General features: G+C 37.3%; 1 protein-coding gene across 2 annotated transcripts in view; it reads right to left on the reverse strand.

Annotated features, from left to right (window-relative positions):
* Positions 1-21,100, reverse strand: part of LOC145980755 (DNA repair protein XRCC1-like) — a 104,002-nt gene that overhangs the window by 53,822 nt on the left and 29,080 nt on the right. The window contains exon 9 of one of the 2 annotated variants that reach the window (XM_083113815.1): positions 12,407-12,595. In XM_083113815.1, the coding sequence (XP_082969941.1) occupies positions 12,407-12,595 (189 nt within the window). Of the gene's footprint in view, positions 1-12,406; positions 12,596-18,544; positions 19,147-21,100 lie in introns of those variants that run through there. The other variant, XM_083113816.1, reaches the window with a different exon arrangement.

Raw genomic sequence — 21,100 nt, forward strand, 5'->3', positions numbered from 1 at the left:
CCATACTGATGACATTGGCATTAGCAAAGATTCTGTGCATTCAATTTTGCGGGAGCATTTAGGCGTGCACAAGGTAGCAGCAAAACTTGTGTCCAAGCTGCCTTTCACAGGAACAGCGAGAACTTTGACATGACGTCGCACAAGACAAATGGAGACTGTCACAGGGATGCAGAGTTTCTCAATACCGTGATATCTGGAGATGATGATGATGATGGACATGGCTCCATGGTTGTTCACGAAGCAAAAACCTCCACTAAAAGGCTCCCGTTTTGAGAGCCGAGAGGATGGCAGAGTTGAGACATTCCAAGAGTGCTTCTAGCAATGGCAGGCTTGTTGTGTTAAGTGTGTGAAATCCCAAAGGGGCTACTTTGAAGGGAATTAGGATGTGAACCACACCAGACTTTCATTTCCTGGCATACAGTTGGATACTTTTTAGACAGGCCACTTACAACCTCTGACAATAAAGTTCGGTGAATGATCCTGAATATCGAAAGTAAACGAATTCTTAATGAAACCTACCTTACTGTCCTTCGAAGTAGTTCCCTCCCATGGCTATGCACCATTGAGAACGGCTGTACATGTCCTGGAAACTTTTAGAAAAGTCTTCTTTCGGGATGGTGTTCAAGATCCTTGTCACGTTCCGTTGGATGTCCGGAAAATACTCAAATCTCTGACCTTTCAAAGTGATTTTGAGGCGTGGGAAGAGAAAGAAATCTGGAGGATTCAGATCCAAATTTCTTGCAATGCATTGCTACAGAGGATGAGAGCTGGTGTGTGAGGTACAACCCTGCAACGAAACGCCAAAGCATGGAATGGCGTTCTCCTGCATCACCCCATCGGAAGAAGGCCAAGGTGGAAAAATTGTTGTTCCCTCCGGCAGGAATTCCTTTTGGATCATGCCATCACTGTCAAAGAAAGTGATAAGCATCGTCTTGATGCGTGATTTTTATGCCTTGACCTTCTTCCGACGGGGTGATGCAGGAGAACGCCATTCCATGCTTTGGCGTTTCGTTTCAGGGTTGTACCTCACACACCAGCTCTCATCCTCTGTAGCAATGCATTGCAAAAAATTTGGATCTGAATCCTCCAGATTTCTTTCTCTTCCCACGCCTCAAAATTGCTTTGAAAGGTCAGAGATTTGAGGATTTTCCGGACATCCAACGGAACGTGACGAGGGTCTTGAACACCATCCCGAAAGAAGACTTTTCTAAAAGTTTCCAGGACATGTACAGCCGTTCTCAATGGTGCATAGCCATGGGAGGGAACTACTTCGAAGGACAGTAAGGTATGTTTCATTAAGAATTCCGTCTACTTTCGATATTCAGGATCATTCACCGAACTTTATTGTCAGAGGTTGTATATTGAGTGAGGAAAAGTCACTATGCACCTACACTACACAGGGTAAAACTTCTCTTTCTTCCTTTCTAGGTGTTTATATTACTACAGTATTCATGTCCTACACGACCCTATACATGTCGACAATAACCATTTATTCTCTTTTCTTATTTCCCCTCTCTTTCCACCTCACTGCCCAATCCTCACAAAACTACTCATTGTCAGCCAATCTCAAGAATGCACCAACATTATTTCATTACTCCAAGCTTCTCTGTTTTTGGTGGAACAAGTTTCTCAAAGTGGAGGGGAATATATGGGAAAAGTGCAAAATATGTATATGGAAAGGTATCCTGATACATATCTACCACATCATAATGAATTTTTGAAGTTGATCAATAAATTTCGCAAAACTAGATCAGTGATGGCAGGCCCCCAGTTCTGGCAGGAGAAATTATAGGATAAGAAATTTCGTAAATTGGCACATCAAGTGAGGTGGTTGTATGGTCACAGACACCATTGAATTTTAATAGAATCATTACAACCCAGACGTGTCCATGACTGTAAAACAACCAAAAATCACACACTGAAGAAGTATTTACATTTACAGCCTACAAAGTAATAACAATGCATAATCTAATCTGCACAAAAGGAACTACAAGCATGGTTTGGAGACTTTATTGCTGTAAATGGAGAGAATATGATCGATGTGACTTTAATTTCTGACCTTGTTTATCTAGTTACGTTAAGGGCACAAGGTACAGTGTCCATGTCCAGCAAGTCGTGACGACCCGAAACTGCTCCTCCCTCACCGACCTTTCCCCATGGCGAGCCGGGGAAATATATGTCTGTGCGCTGGATGATCATTGGAGGAGGAGCAAACTTAGTATTATGCTTATGGTAGTATTATTTTATTTGTTCTCTTGGTAATATCAAACTTTCGATGGTGTAGAAAACACATGAACGGAAAGAGAACAAGTTGAATATTTTGTTTGTGTTGGGAAAAGTCTAAACTTCCAGTTGACTAGCATTAACTTGAAGTTGTTTGTCCATAAGGAATACATGTGATTCTGTGTACTTATTCATCACATTTTTTACAGATCGTATATAGCTTGATAATCAACTTTAGAAAACCGCTCCCACTTGCAACATGGGGAGAAATTCATACTCTCTTGAACTATGTTTTGTTTTTTTCAGTAGCAGTGCACATTCCGACGATATTGAAATAAATGCATACCTGGTGTGAAACTGTCACTCTTGCACTAAGTCAAACAGTTACATATAGTCATCAGATAATCAGCACACAATACATAAAATGTCATAACACAATTTGAAGGGTTTGTGTGTGGTGTGCCACTTCCAGAGGTTGGGTAATTGGACCCACACTTTCTTTAGCAACACCATAAATGCTGAATGTTACTGTGGCATGATCTTGCAGCCTTTGTCATTGGACAATTGACTTGAGGACAAAATTTTACATGGATACTCCCAGCAAGAAAAAGCTACAGCACAATATTTAATATACAGGGTGTGGCAATGAATCAGTCAATTTTGCAACACTGGATATAGTTAGTTGTTGCATCATACAAAGAACACCCATGCCCTGGCTGTTGTTAGGCTCCACTAACAACGCTGCCATGGAGATCGGCTGAGAAGGTGGCCAAGATGTGGAAACTTTTTCAGATGCCAACCATGGCATGTGTTGTTGTTTCCACAGGAAATTGGAAGGGTGCCTAATAATGGCAAAAACTGTAGTTCGTTCATCTCCTTAATTAATTATCGTGGGTGACTACAATATGATCTTTTAAAGAAAGAAATATATTTGGGCATTTACTTTATGAAATCTGGAACATGGGAGATATGAATTGTAGCTTTATAATGGGTGACAAGAAATAACCCGTACTAATGTTTGTGATCATAAATTTATCAAACCGAAACAATTGAGCAAAACAACACTGAAGAACAATGACACAAGACCTTAGGAACAAGATGTTCAGCCAGTTTCGAAGTGGCCTCCTGGGCGGCGATACAGAGGTCCAAACGGGCTTTGAAATTTTGGGCGATGGGCCGCAGGTCCTCGGGCGACAATCGGTTCCACTCATGATGCAGCGATTGCTTCAGCGACTCCAAACTGTGGTGGCGTTTAGCACATCCCTGGCCTCCAAAATCGACCAGACACTGTAGTCCATTGGGTTGAGATCCGGAGAGTAGGGCGGCCATTCCGTCAATGCGATGAAGTCCGGAAAATGGGTTCTGCACCACGCTTGTGTCATTTTTGCCCTGTGGGCCGGAGCGGAGTCTTGCTGGAATTTCCATTGCGTATCGCCGAAGTGCTGCTGGGTCCACGGAAGGACGACGTTCTCGAGAATGTCGCGGCGGTTCAATTCTTGGTTGATTTTGACCCTTTGATCCACGAAAACCTGGGGCGTCTTGCCGCTTGCGCAAATTCCGCCCCACACCATGACCGACTTCGAATTTTGGCGGTGTTCGACGATGGCTGAGGTACCGGGAGCCTCTGCAGACCAGGTCCTGTCGTTTTGGTGGTTGTGCGCCTGCTCCACGGTGAACAGCTTCTCATCTGTGAAGAGAATGCACTCCCATCGCTGACCTGTGGCCCGGCGCTTCAGAGGGCGGCATCTTTTGAGTCGCAGGCGCTTGTTTTCGTCCGTGAGAAGCTGAACTTTTTGGAGCTTGTACGCCTTGAGGTTGAGGTTCTTTTTCGCCATTTGCCCCACCAATTCGCAGTTGATCCCGAACTCACGAGCAATTTTTCTCATGGAGACCCTCGGATTTCGCTGAACTCGATTTTTGATGATCTTACGGTTCTGGGACGTGTTGACGGTAGGTTTTCTTCCTCTTCCGGGACGGTCGCCTTCATGGCCGAGCTCCTTGAATCGCCAAACTGCATCTGAGACTGTCATTTTTGGAACACCCAGCAAACGAACAATTTCACATTGGCATCAAGGAAAGCGTCACAGTTCCAAAATTGCACTGTGTTTGGTTGACATTGTGAAACACAAAGAAAATAATCGTTATGAAGCCAAAACAACAGGTACAGTTACAAAAGACTATGGAGAATCCAATAACACAACAATTATTTGGCAACAGTACACTACATTCTTGGCAGGATACGCCAAACTTTGTACGGGTTATTTCTTGTCACCCTGTATTTATAGAAGTAATAACAATAATGGCACGATTTTTCATTAACATAAGGTAATTTAGAAAAATATCAGATCCATAAAATAATTGAAGCTTCCACGTATAGACCTTTATAGGTTGCCATTGACAATACATATTAATCTGTAGTTAAGAGTTTTGGTTTATACTTCACATGAAATAATTTTCTCCACATTATTTTCAGAATTTAGGGCTTCCCTGACCACCAGACCTTACATGTGGACAATGTCTTGAACTCACTTTCAAACCCTCTGACAATTACCAAATCATCCAGCATCCACTGGGGCAAAACTAGGAAGCTGCGAGAAATCAGCCCACAAGCCTACTTCCGTACCAGTTTTGTACGGAATCTCCAGAGGACAGCCATGAGTGACAAGAAGCCTGCGGAAACATCAAAAAAAGCAGGGGATTCATCCAAAGACAAAGACAAAGAGAAGTCTGATACAGGAGCCAAGGGGAAAAGTGAGAAGCAGGAATCGTGTCCTGATGAAAAGGACTTCAAAGGAAAGGAACCACCGCGTGGAAGCGTCTGCATCAGAAAGTAGCTTCCAGAAGGTCAAATGGACTGTAAGGTTTCCAGAAGGTCAAATGGACCGAAAGGTCCAAGTGAATAAGTTGGCATGCCTCGTTACTAAAATGATCTGAATACAGTAAAAATGTTAATGAACAATGTTTCCTCTTATTTCTTTTCAAAGTTTCACTTTGGCATTCAATAATGTGTCATAGTCAGGGCTAGACAAAACTAAGAATTATTAAGGTACCAGGTTCTATTCTTAGGAGCTACCTTCTTCTTCTTTTCTTTTGCTTGCACGTACGAGCTAAGAAAGTCATGAATCCAACTAAGATAAAGGCTACACATTTTGATCTCTGAGCTTTATTAATTAATACAAGGTTAGATTAAAAGTAATTAATTCTTGTACCAGAGTGGTCATCCTTAAGAAGGCTCTACCCGTAACATGATAAATAATTGTGCAATACATTCTTATATGTATATGTCAGACTCTACCATATTGCTGCAGGTTTTAAAATTTGGCTAGCAACAGCACAAAAATTTAGAATGGTATGTATATTACTCTGATTTGATACACGTGATATAGAAAATGTACAAACATTAAAAAATGCATATGTAATTGAAATTTCCGTAAGCAAACTCAAAATATTAAAACAAAAGGAGACAAAAAGAAAATAATTTTAAAAAGTCAGGCACCAAGAGAAAGTTTTCAGGCTCCATTGTGACCGAGAGTAGCCGTGGTAGCTGAGTCGTTAGGGCGTCTGACTACCATGCGAGAGACCTGGGTTCGATCCCCGGCAGGAGAGAACCGGGATTTTTTCCACCTCTTCAAGTGGAGTGTATCAGGGGAAGAAGAGGAGACATCAGATGATGGATGATACATGTATTAAATTAAGTAAGTGGACCCTACACTGCATAAGGCACAAAATAGGAAAGCCTTTATACTCTGTCCCAGAGATCTGTAGAGCAGTTCCCACCCAGCATCGTATAAAGTGGGTACCTGGAGGAAACTCCGGGGGTAAAGGTGGCCAGGGGCATGGTGCTGATCACATCAGCCCCACCACCTTCGGCCGTGATCAAGAATGTGTGGGGCCCTAACCCAGCACCCCCTATACGCCTTCATATGGTGCATAGCACAGGGGAGCACTTTACACACACACACTTTATGGTGACCGAGAACTCTGTATTTTTCTACCCCTGGTTATATTAGTTTGTAATCTTAATTGGTGCATCAAAGAATAAATATTTTGTGGAGTGAAATACCAATAGGTAGAGCCACATATTTATGGTGAATAAAAGATCATGATTTTGGTACAAAAGCTGAGATGCTTTGAAAGTTGTTTTTTTTTACAACTGGGAGGGTAAAGTGCATATTCCTCCCCACTTTGGTCTAAGAGTTCCTTTTAATTTCAGTAACTGATTTAAATCACATGCTACTTGTTACTAAAAAAATGGTGAAATGTAGCATTTCTGAAAAGCTTGCGTGTGGTTCACAATCATTAATTAAAGCATAGCTCCCATTATTGTTTATTTTATTTGCAATGGGATTAATTTATAGTTAGGAAACACAACTTTCATATAACTGAATGTAGTAGATGCTCACATATAAAGAGATGAGCATAATTATCTAACAGTTTTAAATTAGCAGAAATAAAACGAACATGTTGCACTAGAGCATATTATGCAAATGGAATAAATTCTACATTTCTTGGAGATTAATTCAAGGAACAGAAACAATTAATCTGTACACTTGTAGATTAATTCACACACACAAACTGATAATAACCAAAAATAATTTCTTTGTGATGCTACACAGTATTGGAGTCTTTTTTCGAAGTTTAACCACATTTCGAGACATCCTTCCCAATATTAGGGCTTCCCAGATGATGTATTGGTAGCATTATTGCCTTGTAATCAAGGGATTCCGGGTTCGATACCCAGTGGAGGCACGTTGCATGGTGGTCCAGATCCCACTATAAACTGTAGGTCCAGTCCCGACTAGCCTCTCTGTGCATAAGAGTGCACACAAAATAAAATTTCCTGCTCCTTCCCAATAATCTCAACTGCTCGCTCGATAAGACTCCAATACTGTGTAGCCGGCCCCCGTGGCAGAGTGGTTAGCACATCGCGCTACGATGCCAGGGGTCCCGGGTTCGAATTCTGGCATGGGCATGGATGTTCGTGAGTGTCTATTCATCAATTTCATCATGTCATCACTCATCCCCATCTTCGCAAATTAGCCAAACGTGGCACAAAAAGCAAAGTAAAATATAGCAAATCAATCAATCAAGCCAATACTGTGTAACATCACAAGGTGACCACTTCAAATATATTATTTTTGGTTAATATCAGTTTGTGTGTATGAATTAATCTACAACAAGTGTACAGATTAATTGTTTCTATTTCTTAAATTATTTCCCAAGAAATGTAGAATTTATTCAAGTTGCATAATACACTCTAATGAAACATGTTCATTTTATTTCTGCTATTTAAAACCGTCAGCTAATTATGCTCATTGCTGTAAATGAGTTTGTCCTTCTGTACTTAATCTAGCTTATGTCCTGATGAACATCAAACATTTGAGTAAAGGAAATAACTCCAGAATCTTCTCCAATTATACAATCAAATTATCTTGTTTTATTGTTAGCATATTATGTGTGAATTACAATAATGTTGACGAGAATATCATCATAACCATGGGAACCTAAAAAACATGCCACAGCTGAAAATATGTTAAGTAAGTGAAGAAAAACACAAATTAAGCAGTTGCAAATATTATTAATTAGTTACAAAATGTTTGCACATAGTATAATTTGTGGGTCTCACTGTGGTAACACTGTAGCCCAGACGCAATTCCAGGAGGAGGCACACCGCACTGTCTGTTGTTCAGTTTTGAACTGTAGGTTCAGTCCTGAATTGTCAAGTGGACTTGAAACAAACTTCTTTGTACATTTTGCTTCAAGTATTACCATCATAACAATGCCAGGGAAAAATTCTGCGATATCAGTGTTGCTAACCAAGATTATATGGCACAAAAATGTAACTTTTTTCACTTTACCCATAAAAAATGTTATTCCCAAATTCATTAAATGCTGCACATGACCCCTACAGGTAACACACAACAGAACAGCATGGAACGAGTCATAAAACTTTGAATTATGGTAAATGTAAAGTTACCTGTGCACATAGCACCATGCCATGAAGTCACATTTAGGAGATGTGGGGGTGGGGGGTAGGGCCCCACATATTCTCGATCTCGACAATTTTGGAAATGATGTGATCAGCACCATGATCTGGCAACCCCTCAGGGTTGCTCCCACTGATTTGAGGCTGGGTAAGCCCCGGAGCCACTTTATGCGGTGACAAAGCCGTAAAAATTTCAACCTTGGATCACCCACCCTGGCAATTAAACCTGGGTCTCACACGTGGCAGTCAGACGCCGTACTGACTAGCCCACCGCAGCTGCTGCTAACTTAATTATGACCCTACAATAATAATATAATAGCTTCTCCCTTGAAATTGCCATTCTGGGGGTAGGGGGAGTGGTGATTTTTGACGTAGAAAAAACTATATGGCAAGAAAGCCCTCTAAGGGTTTGGACCTGACCAGAGTGGCTATTAAATTGAGTGATGTGTGGTCAGAGCATCAACTCCCATCACCACTGCTTTCTGACTTTCGATACCGGAACCTGCTACTTCTTTTAAAGTAGTTCCCCATTTGTTCTCACAATGCTCAGTCAATGCCACAATTCTGGAGGCCCCCACTAGGAATAAAAAGGAGGACTGCTCACACCAAAGGCAAGAGTACTAACCATTTGTCTGTGCAGGTGCCTGACTTATGCTATTTATTTATTTCTAGAAATATCTGTATAAAATACACTGCAATCAAAGCTGTTTTAAAATATCTCAATGGATGAGAATTTACAGTGTAGAAACCCGGGTGCAAATATATCTAATTGAAATACTATACGTTTTACTGTACATGAAATAATTTCTGTATCTTTTTCAGAATTCTAGGTGTACCTAACCATCACACCTTAAAGATGGACAACATTTAAATTAGTGAGTAATCTTTAACTCACCTTCTAACCCTCTGACAGTTACCAGATCATCGGGCAGTCACTAGGACAAAACTAGTGTCTAAACCGAGACTACGAAAAATCAGCCCACAAGCCGACTTCTGATCCAGTTTTGTAGGGAATCTCTACTGGACAGCCATGAGTGACGAGGAGCTTGCGGAAACACCAGAAATAGCTGAAGAACCACCCAAAGCCAAACCTGCAGGATGCAAGGAGCCATGTGGGCGGGATGGGCCATGCACCGAGACTAAAGGGAAACAGGTGGTCAACGGAAAGGGAGATCCACGTGGAAGCTGCTGTAGCAAAAAGTAGCTTCAAGAAGGTTGAATGGACCGCAAGGATATTCCAAGTGAATAAGTTGGCATGCCTCGTTACTAAAATGATCTGAATACAGTAAAAATGTTACTGAACACAATTTTCTCAATTCTCTTACATCTTTTTGAATTTCCATGTCACCTGTGGCAATATTGGTATTTGGAACGTTACAATACAATAGTTTTTCTTGTATGTACGCATTGCTTGCATTGTAGAATTATTTTCTTGTAGTTTACGGTTATTACAAGCATAAGAAAACAGTTTTTCGTTGTGACGTTTCAGAATTCATGCTCCTTTCATCAGACATTTATTTTTATTTTGACTTAAGATACAGTTATAACAATGGTTAGCAATTTTTTAAACAAAATGAATCCGTTATATAATGGATGTTGTCAATGTTACATTGTTGTGATATAGCAACCTAACTGTGAAAAGAAGCAGTCTGTTTTATTTTTATTTCAGATAAAAAAAAATTGATCACATTATTTTTTATTTAAAATTATGAATCCCAAATATCATCAGGTAATTTAAAGTCATCATTGTTTTCACAAAGTTTCTTGATGTTTTCTGTTACATTAAATTTTAAAGATGGTGGCTTATTCCATTTGTGAAAAAGAAAACTCCATACTGGATCTATGTTGCCATTTTCATTATATAATTTATTCCAGTGTTCTTCTGCAATGAACGAAGCTTCCCAGACATTCAACTCCATGTTTCCCGTCAATCTTTTTAAAACCCTTCTTTTTTTAATCAAATGCTTCTCTTCGATGATGTGAGCTGACAAACCTGTTCTTGGGTTTAGATTTATAATGTCCAAATCATGTTCGCGCCATCTTATTGACATTTTCCTTGCTGTTTGTCCTACATAATACTTTGAACATGAACAACTTATATTACATATTCCTGTGGTTTCCACATCTGGTAGCGTGTTTCTCATTTTGAATTCATTAAATGTACATTCCAAACTTCTTGGTGATCTAAAAACAATTTTCAAATTAAATCTTCTAAAAAATTTTGCAATTTTATGTGAAAATCCCTTGTGAAATGGAATGCACAAAAATTTCTTTTCAACAGATTTTTCATCTTTGTCTGTATTTCTCTTTTCCTTAAGTTTTCTTGCGACTTGTATCTGTGTATATAACAGATATAACATAACTGTATCTTAAGTCAAAATAAAAATAAATGTCTGATGAAGGGAGCGTGAATTCTGAAACGTCACAATGAAAAACTGTTTTCTTATGCTTTTAATAACCGTAAACTACAAGAAAATAATGTTACAATACAAATATGGTATTTTCATTTTGATTGATTCTTGATATTGAGTGTCACTTTTCTGTTAATCGCCAATGGGGACAACTGATATGATGAAATTGATGAAGGGACACTCACAAAGAACACCCATGCCCAGGTCAAGATTCGAACCCAGGACCCCTGGCATTGTAGCACACTGTGCTAATTACTCTACCATGCAGACCAGCACAAATATAGTGTTTTGTGCAGTGAAATACCAATGGGAGTAACAATGATAAGGAACATTATCTTAATTAGGATATTCAGGAAGCTTCAATAAATGCAGATAAAATTTGGTGTAATGTCGTATCTGCCAAATATTAATGTATTATGATATAAATAATCCTCATTAAGTCAGTTGGTTAAAAAATCTAGAACTAATAAACTGGTTCCTAATGTTCTGATTAGTAGTCATGTAGTCATGTAGTAAATGCATCTCCAATATATTTTTCCAATTCTCCAAAAGATAAGAGTAAAATACATGACATGCAAAGTTTCACAGACCACAGAAGGAGTGTTTTATTTTTGTATAGTGTCTGCAGTAATCATGGCTGGATTAAGAGGAAGAGTGGAGGCATATGAAACTAACAGTAAGTCATCAATTAACATTGGAATAAATGTCGATTGTCCCCTTTTCTAATGTAAAAAGGCAGTAATTATTAACAAAATTCTAAAACTAACATCAGAGTAAACCGAGATCTTACCTTCGCTTTGTCTAAACTTTTGCGAAGATGTCAGACATAACAATAAATAATCATACAATATGAGTAGAACTGAGTGATGGGGAAAATATTTAAAACAAGAAAGCTTCGATGAATCTAGCAGACGACTGCTAAAGAAAGTTCATCTGCCCCCACCCAGGAGATTTGATTTTTTGTTATTTTGTCACTTTTCTGTCACTTTAGTCTAATCGCGATGATGATGATGAGTGATGACATGATGATATCCTGACATGACAGGTCAGGATTTGAACTTGGAACCCCTGATATTCTAGCATGCTGTACTGACCATTCCACCACAGAAGTCAGCCTCCGATTGGAGAATGTCATTAATATGCCACTGATGGCAATACAGACAGTAGTTAGGAATATTATGGTCAAATTGTTTTGCTTGACAAAAGCTTTCTGAGTAACATTGAAAATGGTTTTCATGGAATTATAGCTAAACTGTGTGCTGCAACAGCTCTTTGAGGCAATAGTCTGTGCATAGAATTGCATTGCTGCTGTGTTCTGGCTTTCAAAACTAAAGCCTACTACAACAGTTTGCCAATAGATCTCCAATTGTCCTCACTGGTATGACTGTAGAAAACTTCTTACATCACATGCCAGCAACATATTCGTTAAAACACTGAAATCACACACAAACAGCACGATAAAAATCACTTCGGAGTTCTTCCAAGCTTTCGAATCCTTCACGGAGTCATTTTCAGGGCTGGTCAAGGACAGACAAAGTAGACGCGGTTGTCGTTACACTGGCGACACTGAAAGTTTAGATCTCGTACAAGGAATCAAACGCAGAACAGCTCTCACCAAAGACTACAGTCTTAACCATTTGACTACGTGGAGGTTCTCAAATTGTTATGGTACCATTTTCATTCAATGGAGCAGCATGTCCAACAGCTAATAGACAAAAATGTTTGCCAGAATATACTGAATATAACTGTGATGTAACACACCCAGATAAAAAAATACTGTACTCACCCTTTGTGGGCCACTATATAACGATGAAGTTGTTGAACGTCGATGGGTTTGAGCTTAGGATGGATGAAGAACCTGGAGCCATTGAAAAAGGAAGGCAACTTGGGTAAAGGCAAATGTGACGTATCAGGCTTCTCGATGTCCTCATCAACATCGGTCTCATCTCCATAAGGATCCTTCTGTGCTCTTATCCTAAAATACAACATGTTATACATCAAGTTCAAGTAATTTATCATTTGCATAACCACAGCTTCCAAATTTCAAAACAAAAATACAAGTTTTATTTATGTGTGATTTTAAAAGTTTCTATCTGAAATAGAGTTTTAGAATCTGTTGCTGGGTTCTTCTTTAGGGTTTTCCAATGAGATCACATTAAAAAGTTTAAAAGTAGGGGTGCGCAGGATGGATTTTTTGGTCAGAACAGGATGGGGATGGAAAATCTTTTCTGACCCAAAGATTCGAAATGGGAAAATTTTGCCACTTCCCGGACAAGTTGGGAAATGTTCGAAATTTTCCGACACTGTGAATATTGTAAATTCTACATGTCATTTTCGCTGAGTCATTGCTTCTCCATTAATGAAATGAAAACTAACAATTTCCTTGAAGTTTCAGGAATTTCATTGAGAATTAACCACTTTAAAAATGACCATTTGGAATTTCCTGACTGTTCAGGATCCCGAAAATTCAGGAAATCATTTCCCAAAGTCAGCATCATGATGAGATATTTTTTTCACAATCCTGCACACCCCTAGTTAAAATGATAAAAATCAAATTATTGAAGACTGCCCCATGGTCATCGGTTGTCTTGCATTGGCTGGCCCAATGCTGTAGGCAGTGGGCAGTGACGTGTGTTGCTAATGCAAGACAGCTGATGATCATGAGGAAGAATTCAATAATTTCATTTTTATCCCTTTAACAATTTTTATGATTGTTTATATCTTTTTAATCTGATCTCATTGGATAACCCTAATGAATAATGGTCGCGGTGGCTCAGTCGGTAACACATCTGACTACCATGCTCAAGGTCCCGGGTTCGATCCCCGGCCGGTTCAAATCCGGGAACTTTTCTAACGGTGGAAGCGGCCCCGGCGCCTACGCAGCGTCGAATAACATGGGTACCTGGGGGAAACGATGGGGGGTAAAGGCGGTCAGGGGCGTGATGCTGATCACATCACCCCCACTCACGACCGGATCTAGAAAGTGTGGGGCGTTACCCCCACACCCCCTATACGCCTTCATGGCGTGGTGCTATGCACAGGGGAATACTTTACCTTTTACCTTTTTGAATAACCCGGCAACGATATTGAAATGTCAGTTTTAGAAATGAACCTTTTAATTTTTCTTGTATGTACACATTGCTTTCATTGTGGAATGATTTCTCTTGTAGTCTACGGTTATTACAAGCATAAAAACACAAATTTTTGTTGTGACATTTCAGGAGAACACATGTTCCCCCTTCATCACACATTTAATTTTAGTTTGATTAAAGATACAGTTAATGGTTAATTTTTTTAAACAAAAAAGAATCAGTTATACAATGGAAGTTTTCAATGCTACATTGTTGTAATATAGCAACTTAACTGTGAAAACAAGCAGTCTGTTTTATTTTTATTTCAGACAAAAATTTTGATCACATTATTTTTTTATTTAAAAATTATGAATCCCAAATATCATCAGGCAATTAAAAATCATCATTGCTTTCACAGAGTTTCTTGATATTTTCTGTTACATTAAATTTTAAAGATGGTGGCTTACTTCACTTGTGAAAAAGAAATCTCAATAGTGAGTCTATGTTACCATTTTCATTATTTAATTTATTCCAGTGTTCTTCTGCAATGAACGAAGCTTCCCAGACATTTAAATCTATGTTTCCCGTCACTCTTATTGAAACCCTTCTCTTTTTAATAACATGCCTCTTCTTGATGATGTGAGCTAACAAACCTGTTCTTGTGTTTCAATTTGTAATGTCCAAATCGTGTTCGTGCCATTTTCCTTGATGTTTGTCCTACATAATCCTTTGAACATGAACAACTTATATATTTGTGTGGTTTCCACATCTGGTAGAGATTTTCTCATTTTGTATTCATTAAATGTACATTCCAAAGTTCTTGGTGATCTAAAAACAATTTTGAAATTAAATCTTCTAAAAAATTTTGCAATTTCATGTGAGAATCCCTTGTGGAATGGAATGCAAACAAATTTCTTTTCAACAGATTTTCCATCTTTGTCTGTATTTCTCTTTTCCTTTAGTTTTCTTGCGACTTGTTTTTTGATTTGGTTTATTCTGTTAATGTAAAAGCCATTTTGTTTTGCTATATTAAAAAGCTTTTTTCTCCTCCATTTTTGATATCCATATTATTAGAACATAGTTTTTGTGCTCTTGGGAAAAAAATTCAAAATAGATTATCCATTGTTATAAGAGAATGTTCTGAATTGGCATGGATGGATTTTTCCCCTGCTAGTGTTTTCCTATGGACTGATGTTTGAATTATTGTCAGTGGTCTTAACTTTTAGATCCAGAAAAGAAATTACATTGTTATTCATGGGTTCACAAGTGAATTTTATGTGAGGATGCGATTCATTCAACAATTTAAATACGTCCATGATGGTGTTCTCAATTTTAGCAAGAATTAGCACAACATCTATATATCTGATGTAGGGTATGATATCTTGATCTATCTGATTAACAATTGGAGATTCTATGTAATGAAGGAGATGATTCCGGATACTGGGTTTCCCATTGATAGACCATTACTTTGCTGATAAATTTTGCCATCAAATATGAAGTAATTGTAATTTGCACATACAGTAAACCATCAAACCATTTCCCATGCTTCTACCGGGTTAACCTTCATCTCAATAAGCCATCTGTGTAATGCATCTGTGGCACTTTCTATTAGGACACTACGATATACATTTTCAACATCAAAACTTGCAATACGATACTATTATTCCAAACCATATTTTCTAGTTTCCGTTTCACTTCATATGCATTTTAACCCATCCGCTTACCTAGTCGTCGAATCGACGGCCTGACTGGACGTTCGCTTCCCAAACCTAATCGTCGAATCGACGGGTTCCCGATTTTCATCATGTAGTTCCCTTTTCATTCAATAGATGGCAGAGGTTGTATGATCTTTCAAATCTATGACGTGTATGTTTGTGCTGCTAAGTTTTTCATACCATTTCAAGCATGTTTTGTTCAGTAATTTCTCATGTAAACAAACCTTCATTTGTTACGTCTTGCAAACATGTTGCATAAAAATGTTGTAGATGATTCTGCGATTGAAAAGTTGCTTTTCGATAGCGATGAAAAGGAAAATGTGGATTTTGGAAGGGGAGATGAACATGGGGGTTCATTTTATGTTAGTGAAATTGAAGAATGTAGTGAAAGTGAGGAAGAGGTGGCTGTGGCAGGAAAAATATAAAAGGTTGAGGAATGGAAATGGAATGCAACGATGTGTGTGATCAAATTTATTAGGTGAGTTTCTAATTACCTTTCAAGTAAACTGCATATGTGCGTACTTATTACTATACTTCCACTTCAATATATAAAATTTTCACGTAAATTGTTTGGATAGTTTACACAATATTTGACATCTTGTCTTGCTGTGCAACCTTCACGGGAGATAGCCAAATTTAAATGGTATTTCATGGCAAAAAAATTGGCATTTAAATGGTAAGCGGATGGGTTAAACACTGAATGGAGTTTGTTGTTTAATTACAGCAAGCCTTTCAACTAAATATTTGGATAGTTCGTACACAGGATGTGTGAAAGTTGCAATGGTGGATCCTATTGGAGTTTCCAGTTTGCGAGTTGTTGGTAGTCCAAAGGCAATCGGCAGGGTTGAATTTTTGACAATGAGTTTTTTCTTCACTTCTCTTGGTGTCGTGATACTGCTTTCAATTACTTTCTTTACTTCATTCACTATTTTAGTTAAAGGGTTTTGAGAGCTTTCTATGAAATTTTTTACTTTGAAACATTCTTCCATTTTTCTTTATAGTCTTTATAGATAAGGACAGATTTTATTTATTTTCCTTGTCAGATTTTATTAAGAAAATGTCATTTTCTCTCAACCAGATCTTGAAACTACGAAATTTTTCCCCCAACCTTATATGCTCTTTCTCCCGTTCTGTGTATTTTGGACCTTTTTTTTTTTTTTTGCATTCAAAACTTAACCATTCATCAAGAGCATCATGTGCGAAACTTCGTAATTTTTTCATTTCTTCCTCATCATCTAAGAAATTCAGTGCTTTTTCTATTGAAATCACAAAATCTTCCTTGTGTATATAAGCACTACCAACTGAAAATTTCATTCCGAATTGAAAAATTTCTATATACTCATCAGGTACCTCAATATCTGTAAGATTTATAAATAATCTGTTGTTAATGTTCTTAGTTTCTATTTAACCAGTGACATTAACTGCTTCCCTTCTTTCATTGTTGTTGTATATAACTTGTTCTTCTTGAATTAGCTGGTAGAATTTCCTATCAAGTCTCCTTTCTGAAAGCTTGCTGTAGTGTTCTACAACTTGTTGTGTAGCTCTGTTTACTTTATCCCATATGAGTGGATGCAAAGAATTTGACAATGTTACGTGAAGATCATATGTCTTTCGAGAAAGGCTGTCCAATTCTGAGTACGAGTCCCTAATTAGTCTTCCTATCATTAACATTTGTAGCTTTCCTTTCACTGGTGTAGGTATTACGAATTCTAACTTTCCACTTCAAAAATTTTGGCACTACATTGTTTAACTTGCATCTTCTCGAGAACCTGATTCTCTGTAGTGTTGTTTCAATCTTGATTTGATAGTTCTGAAATGTACGTACCTCTCTCCCCGTAATAGATGAATAATAATTTTTAACCTTTTAAGCGACACGAAAGCAAAACTTGTATTTTAATTCATAACTTGTTACACATTAAAATGGAAAATGCCTAGCTTACATGTGTCAAATGAAAATTTTGTTTGTGCTTGAGTTTTTAAGTCCACTTTCATGTACAGACGAACTAATGACTGGACCTACAGATTAAAGTGGCATCCAAATCACTACGTGTCTGCACTAGATTTTGAACCTGGGACCCCCTAATTACAAGGTGATGATGTTACCAATATGCCATCGGTGAGGCCCCAGATGTAAATTATGTAACAAAATTTTTGAAAAGTAATTCCAACATATATTGCCACAAAACACTGACAAACTATCACAACATGAAGAGGGTATTGGGATAAGAACTTTTCTTAAGATTATTTTCCTGGTTGAATCCTTAGCTGACACCACAAGCTCTTGAAAAAAAGGTATTTTTAGTCATAAATATGCAACACCACAGCAGATACAGGGTTGCCACTGACATTCACGTTCCCTGATTTTACACTTTCCTGCACTATGTTCCTGCCTGTGACCAAAAACATATTTTTTTAAAAGGTGTGAGGTGGATTTCCTACAACACAATGTCATGAAATAATGCTAAATCAAGTGCAAAATGAAAATAAATTATTTAACATCAAATTTACACTTTCCAGTCTGAAACATATGCTGCATTACACAAAATTGAACATGGATTAATTCTTCGAAATAAGGGATGGAAAAAAAACTGAACAATTTTGAAATTCTCATATTGTCAAGGCATACAGAATTAATACACAACTCAAGAAAACTGTATGTATACATTTCTAGCCTTCCTGCAGTAATCTAGCATCTAGTATATTTAAACCACATAAAAACCCAGTCGTGAAATGGAACATTTGCAGAAAATCAAGTCATCAAACTATATGATCCAACTATTTTTTTACCACATTGAAAATGATCTCATAGTTCTGCATTTAAAAAAAGAAGTACTGACAGAGTACAAGTACAAGTACAAGTACCACTGAAATTGAAATAGAACATTGTATATATTCAAAAAGATTATTCTATGTAACAACAATCATAACATGACATGCCATTTAGAGATTTACAAAATAATGAAAGATAACACAATTCAAATTATGTCCGCTAAATTGTCAATATTTACGATTGTACTCAAGTACAATAACTTAAAAAGTTATGGAATTATTTATACTACTTGGGTACAGAAAGAGACCAATAATTCAGTATTAGTGATAAAATATAATTCTTTTATTGTAAACAAGAAGTTCACTACAGCATGCTATTTTAATAATAATAATACTATAAAATGTACATCAGAAGATACTCTGTACAAAATAGCAAGTTACAATTCTCAAATGCCCTTATTTTAATATAACTTTTACATGAATTTGAATTGTTTGAAGTCCACTGTATGCACAAATAGGCTAATTGGGACTGGAGCTACAGTTTAAAGTGGGATCTGAACCAACTTTTACATGTTTACCAGCATTTTGAAAATCTTAAGCAAACTAAGCATTATATTAGGCTAAATGAATACATACTTCACAGGAGAAGAGCATATAAGCATAATTAATATGTACACTGACACTAGGATTGCACTAAGAAACTAAAAATAATATTCATTGACACTAGGAATGCACTAAGAAACTAAAATTAAGTCGCGCGCACACACACACACACACACACAAACACGAGACCAAATGTGGATTAAAATGATTATCACAACTGCTACACACACACAAATTTGTACTGCTGGGTGTTTCTTGGATCTCTAAATACTGTCTCTCTCATGGAATGTTGCATTTTGCATCTCCACCATACTGGTAAAACTGATCAGGGCATCCTAGAAATTTAATAAACGGCCTGTCTTCTGATCCTGAAACAGTTATGACACAGATGAAGGTTTTTCCTGGCATTTAACATGATTTTCACATCACAAGTAATCTTCAATCCTTCAAATACTTCCCAAATATGAAACATACTTGTGATGAAGACTAGTCAAAAGCTTTTCAAAAATCAAATTTTCAAACATGCATCATTGTACAAGTACAGTACATGCTTCCTAATGTCATTTAAAATATGTTTGGCAAGATTTGAATACAAAGCTTTTGAAATTAAGGTTATTTATTCAATTATTCTACCAAATTATACCAAAAGTTTACACAACCTTTTTTTTATTTTTTTTTTGGTTATTTTATGTAATTTTTCTACCTCTTGGGTCAATCACAACAATGGGGATGAACGGATGAAACTGAAGACATGAAAAAGCACAATGATATCACTCAGACAATGCTTACTCACATGAGATTATTTAGTTTCATCACGATAATTGTCACACAAAAATTGAATAAACATCTAATAGCACATTTGCTTATCACAAATTATTAAAATGAAAAACTTTATATCCTTTATCTTACATTCATCTCACAATACACATACACTTTATTCTTAACAAATTATGTTACAATGCTTTCACAATATAACAAGTTGCTTTTTTAACCACATTTATTTTGAAACAAATAATTGAATTTTCACTGCACATAATCTTTATTCCTTTATCAAATATTTAACACTCTACATCAAAAACAATTTCCTATAATATTTATTTTCTTAAAAAATTATATTTAATTATAATGAGTCTTGCATTAAAAAGACGTGCATAAGACAATAATGTTCTTCTCAAGAGATCAGGAACCTTAATCTACTGTAAATAGTGATCTGGCAACCTTACTTATTCCTATACAAATAATTTAACGATTGTGATTCATACATTAATACTTTGATAACAATTATTTGAAATTATTCAAATCAAATATTATGCAATTTTCAACCAAAGTTATATAAATTATTAACAAGTTAGTATAGTGTATTTTAATGTCCTAATGGATACAAGAACCATACCAAATGTCAAACAAGTTCAGAATATTATTACGTAATCTTCATAAAGTTTACAGTTCAGTAGATATTGGTAGATATATTGATACAGAATCTCTGTTCATGTTAAGCTGCAGAGTTCCAGAAAGCTACAAATTTCATAGTGGAAATTATGTGGTACAGATATTCTCAAATGTTGCAACTTATTTCAAGGCAAAATGTGATATTAAATGTGTTTTACTAAATTCTTAAATATTAATATTAAAAATATTTAGCCCATTAAACAGAGGTCCGAAGAGTTTGTAAAGATTGTGCAATGAAGAAATACACTATATTACCAATAACGACCAGACACCCCCTGAACTGTAAGGAGAATCACCCATATGTCATCAATACACGTCATGAGCCTTTAGAATGACTCATAAAAGACAGCGAGTGCGCTGTGTACATGTATACTGCTGCCAGCAGTCAAAATGGTTGGATGATGCGAGCTGGGTGAGGCTTAATGGGGTATGATTATCAGCACCCACTGATTTGGGCATTCCTCCATGAGATATCGGACAGGTTCAAGATACTACGCCCAACAGTCAGTGATATAGTGGTGAAATGGAAATGTGAGGGTGTGATAAAAACACAACTGCAACTCAGGGAGACAAAGAACTCACTGATAGGGATTGGCAAGTGCTCAGACGTATGGTGAAGTCAAACCAGCAGGTTTCATTCGTCACTGTGACCATAGACTTTCGAATTGCATCAGGAAGTGATGGCAGTACTCGTGTATCATCTGGCAAATGGTGGTGATACTGGGATTCCATGGGAGAGCTGCAGCACATAAGCCAATGATTACTACCCGAACATGACACGTCAATTACAGTGGTGCAAAGAATGTGTCGAGTGGTCCCTAGAACAATGGAAAAACATCCTGTGGAGTGACGAATCATGCTACATGATGTAGT

The sequence above is a fragment of the Lepisma saccharinum genome, chromosome 28 (assembly GCF_977018435.1).
Source record: "Lepisma saccharinum chromosome 28, izLepSacc3.1, whole genome shotgun sequence".
Lineage (NCBI taxonomy): Eukaryota > Metazoa > Arthropoda > Insecta > Zygentoma > Lepismatidae > Lepisma > Lepisma saccharinum.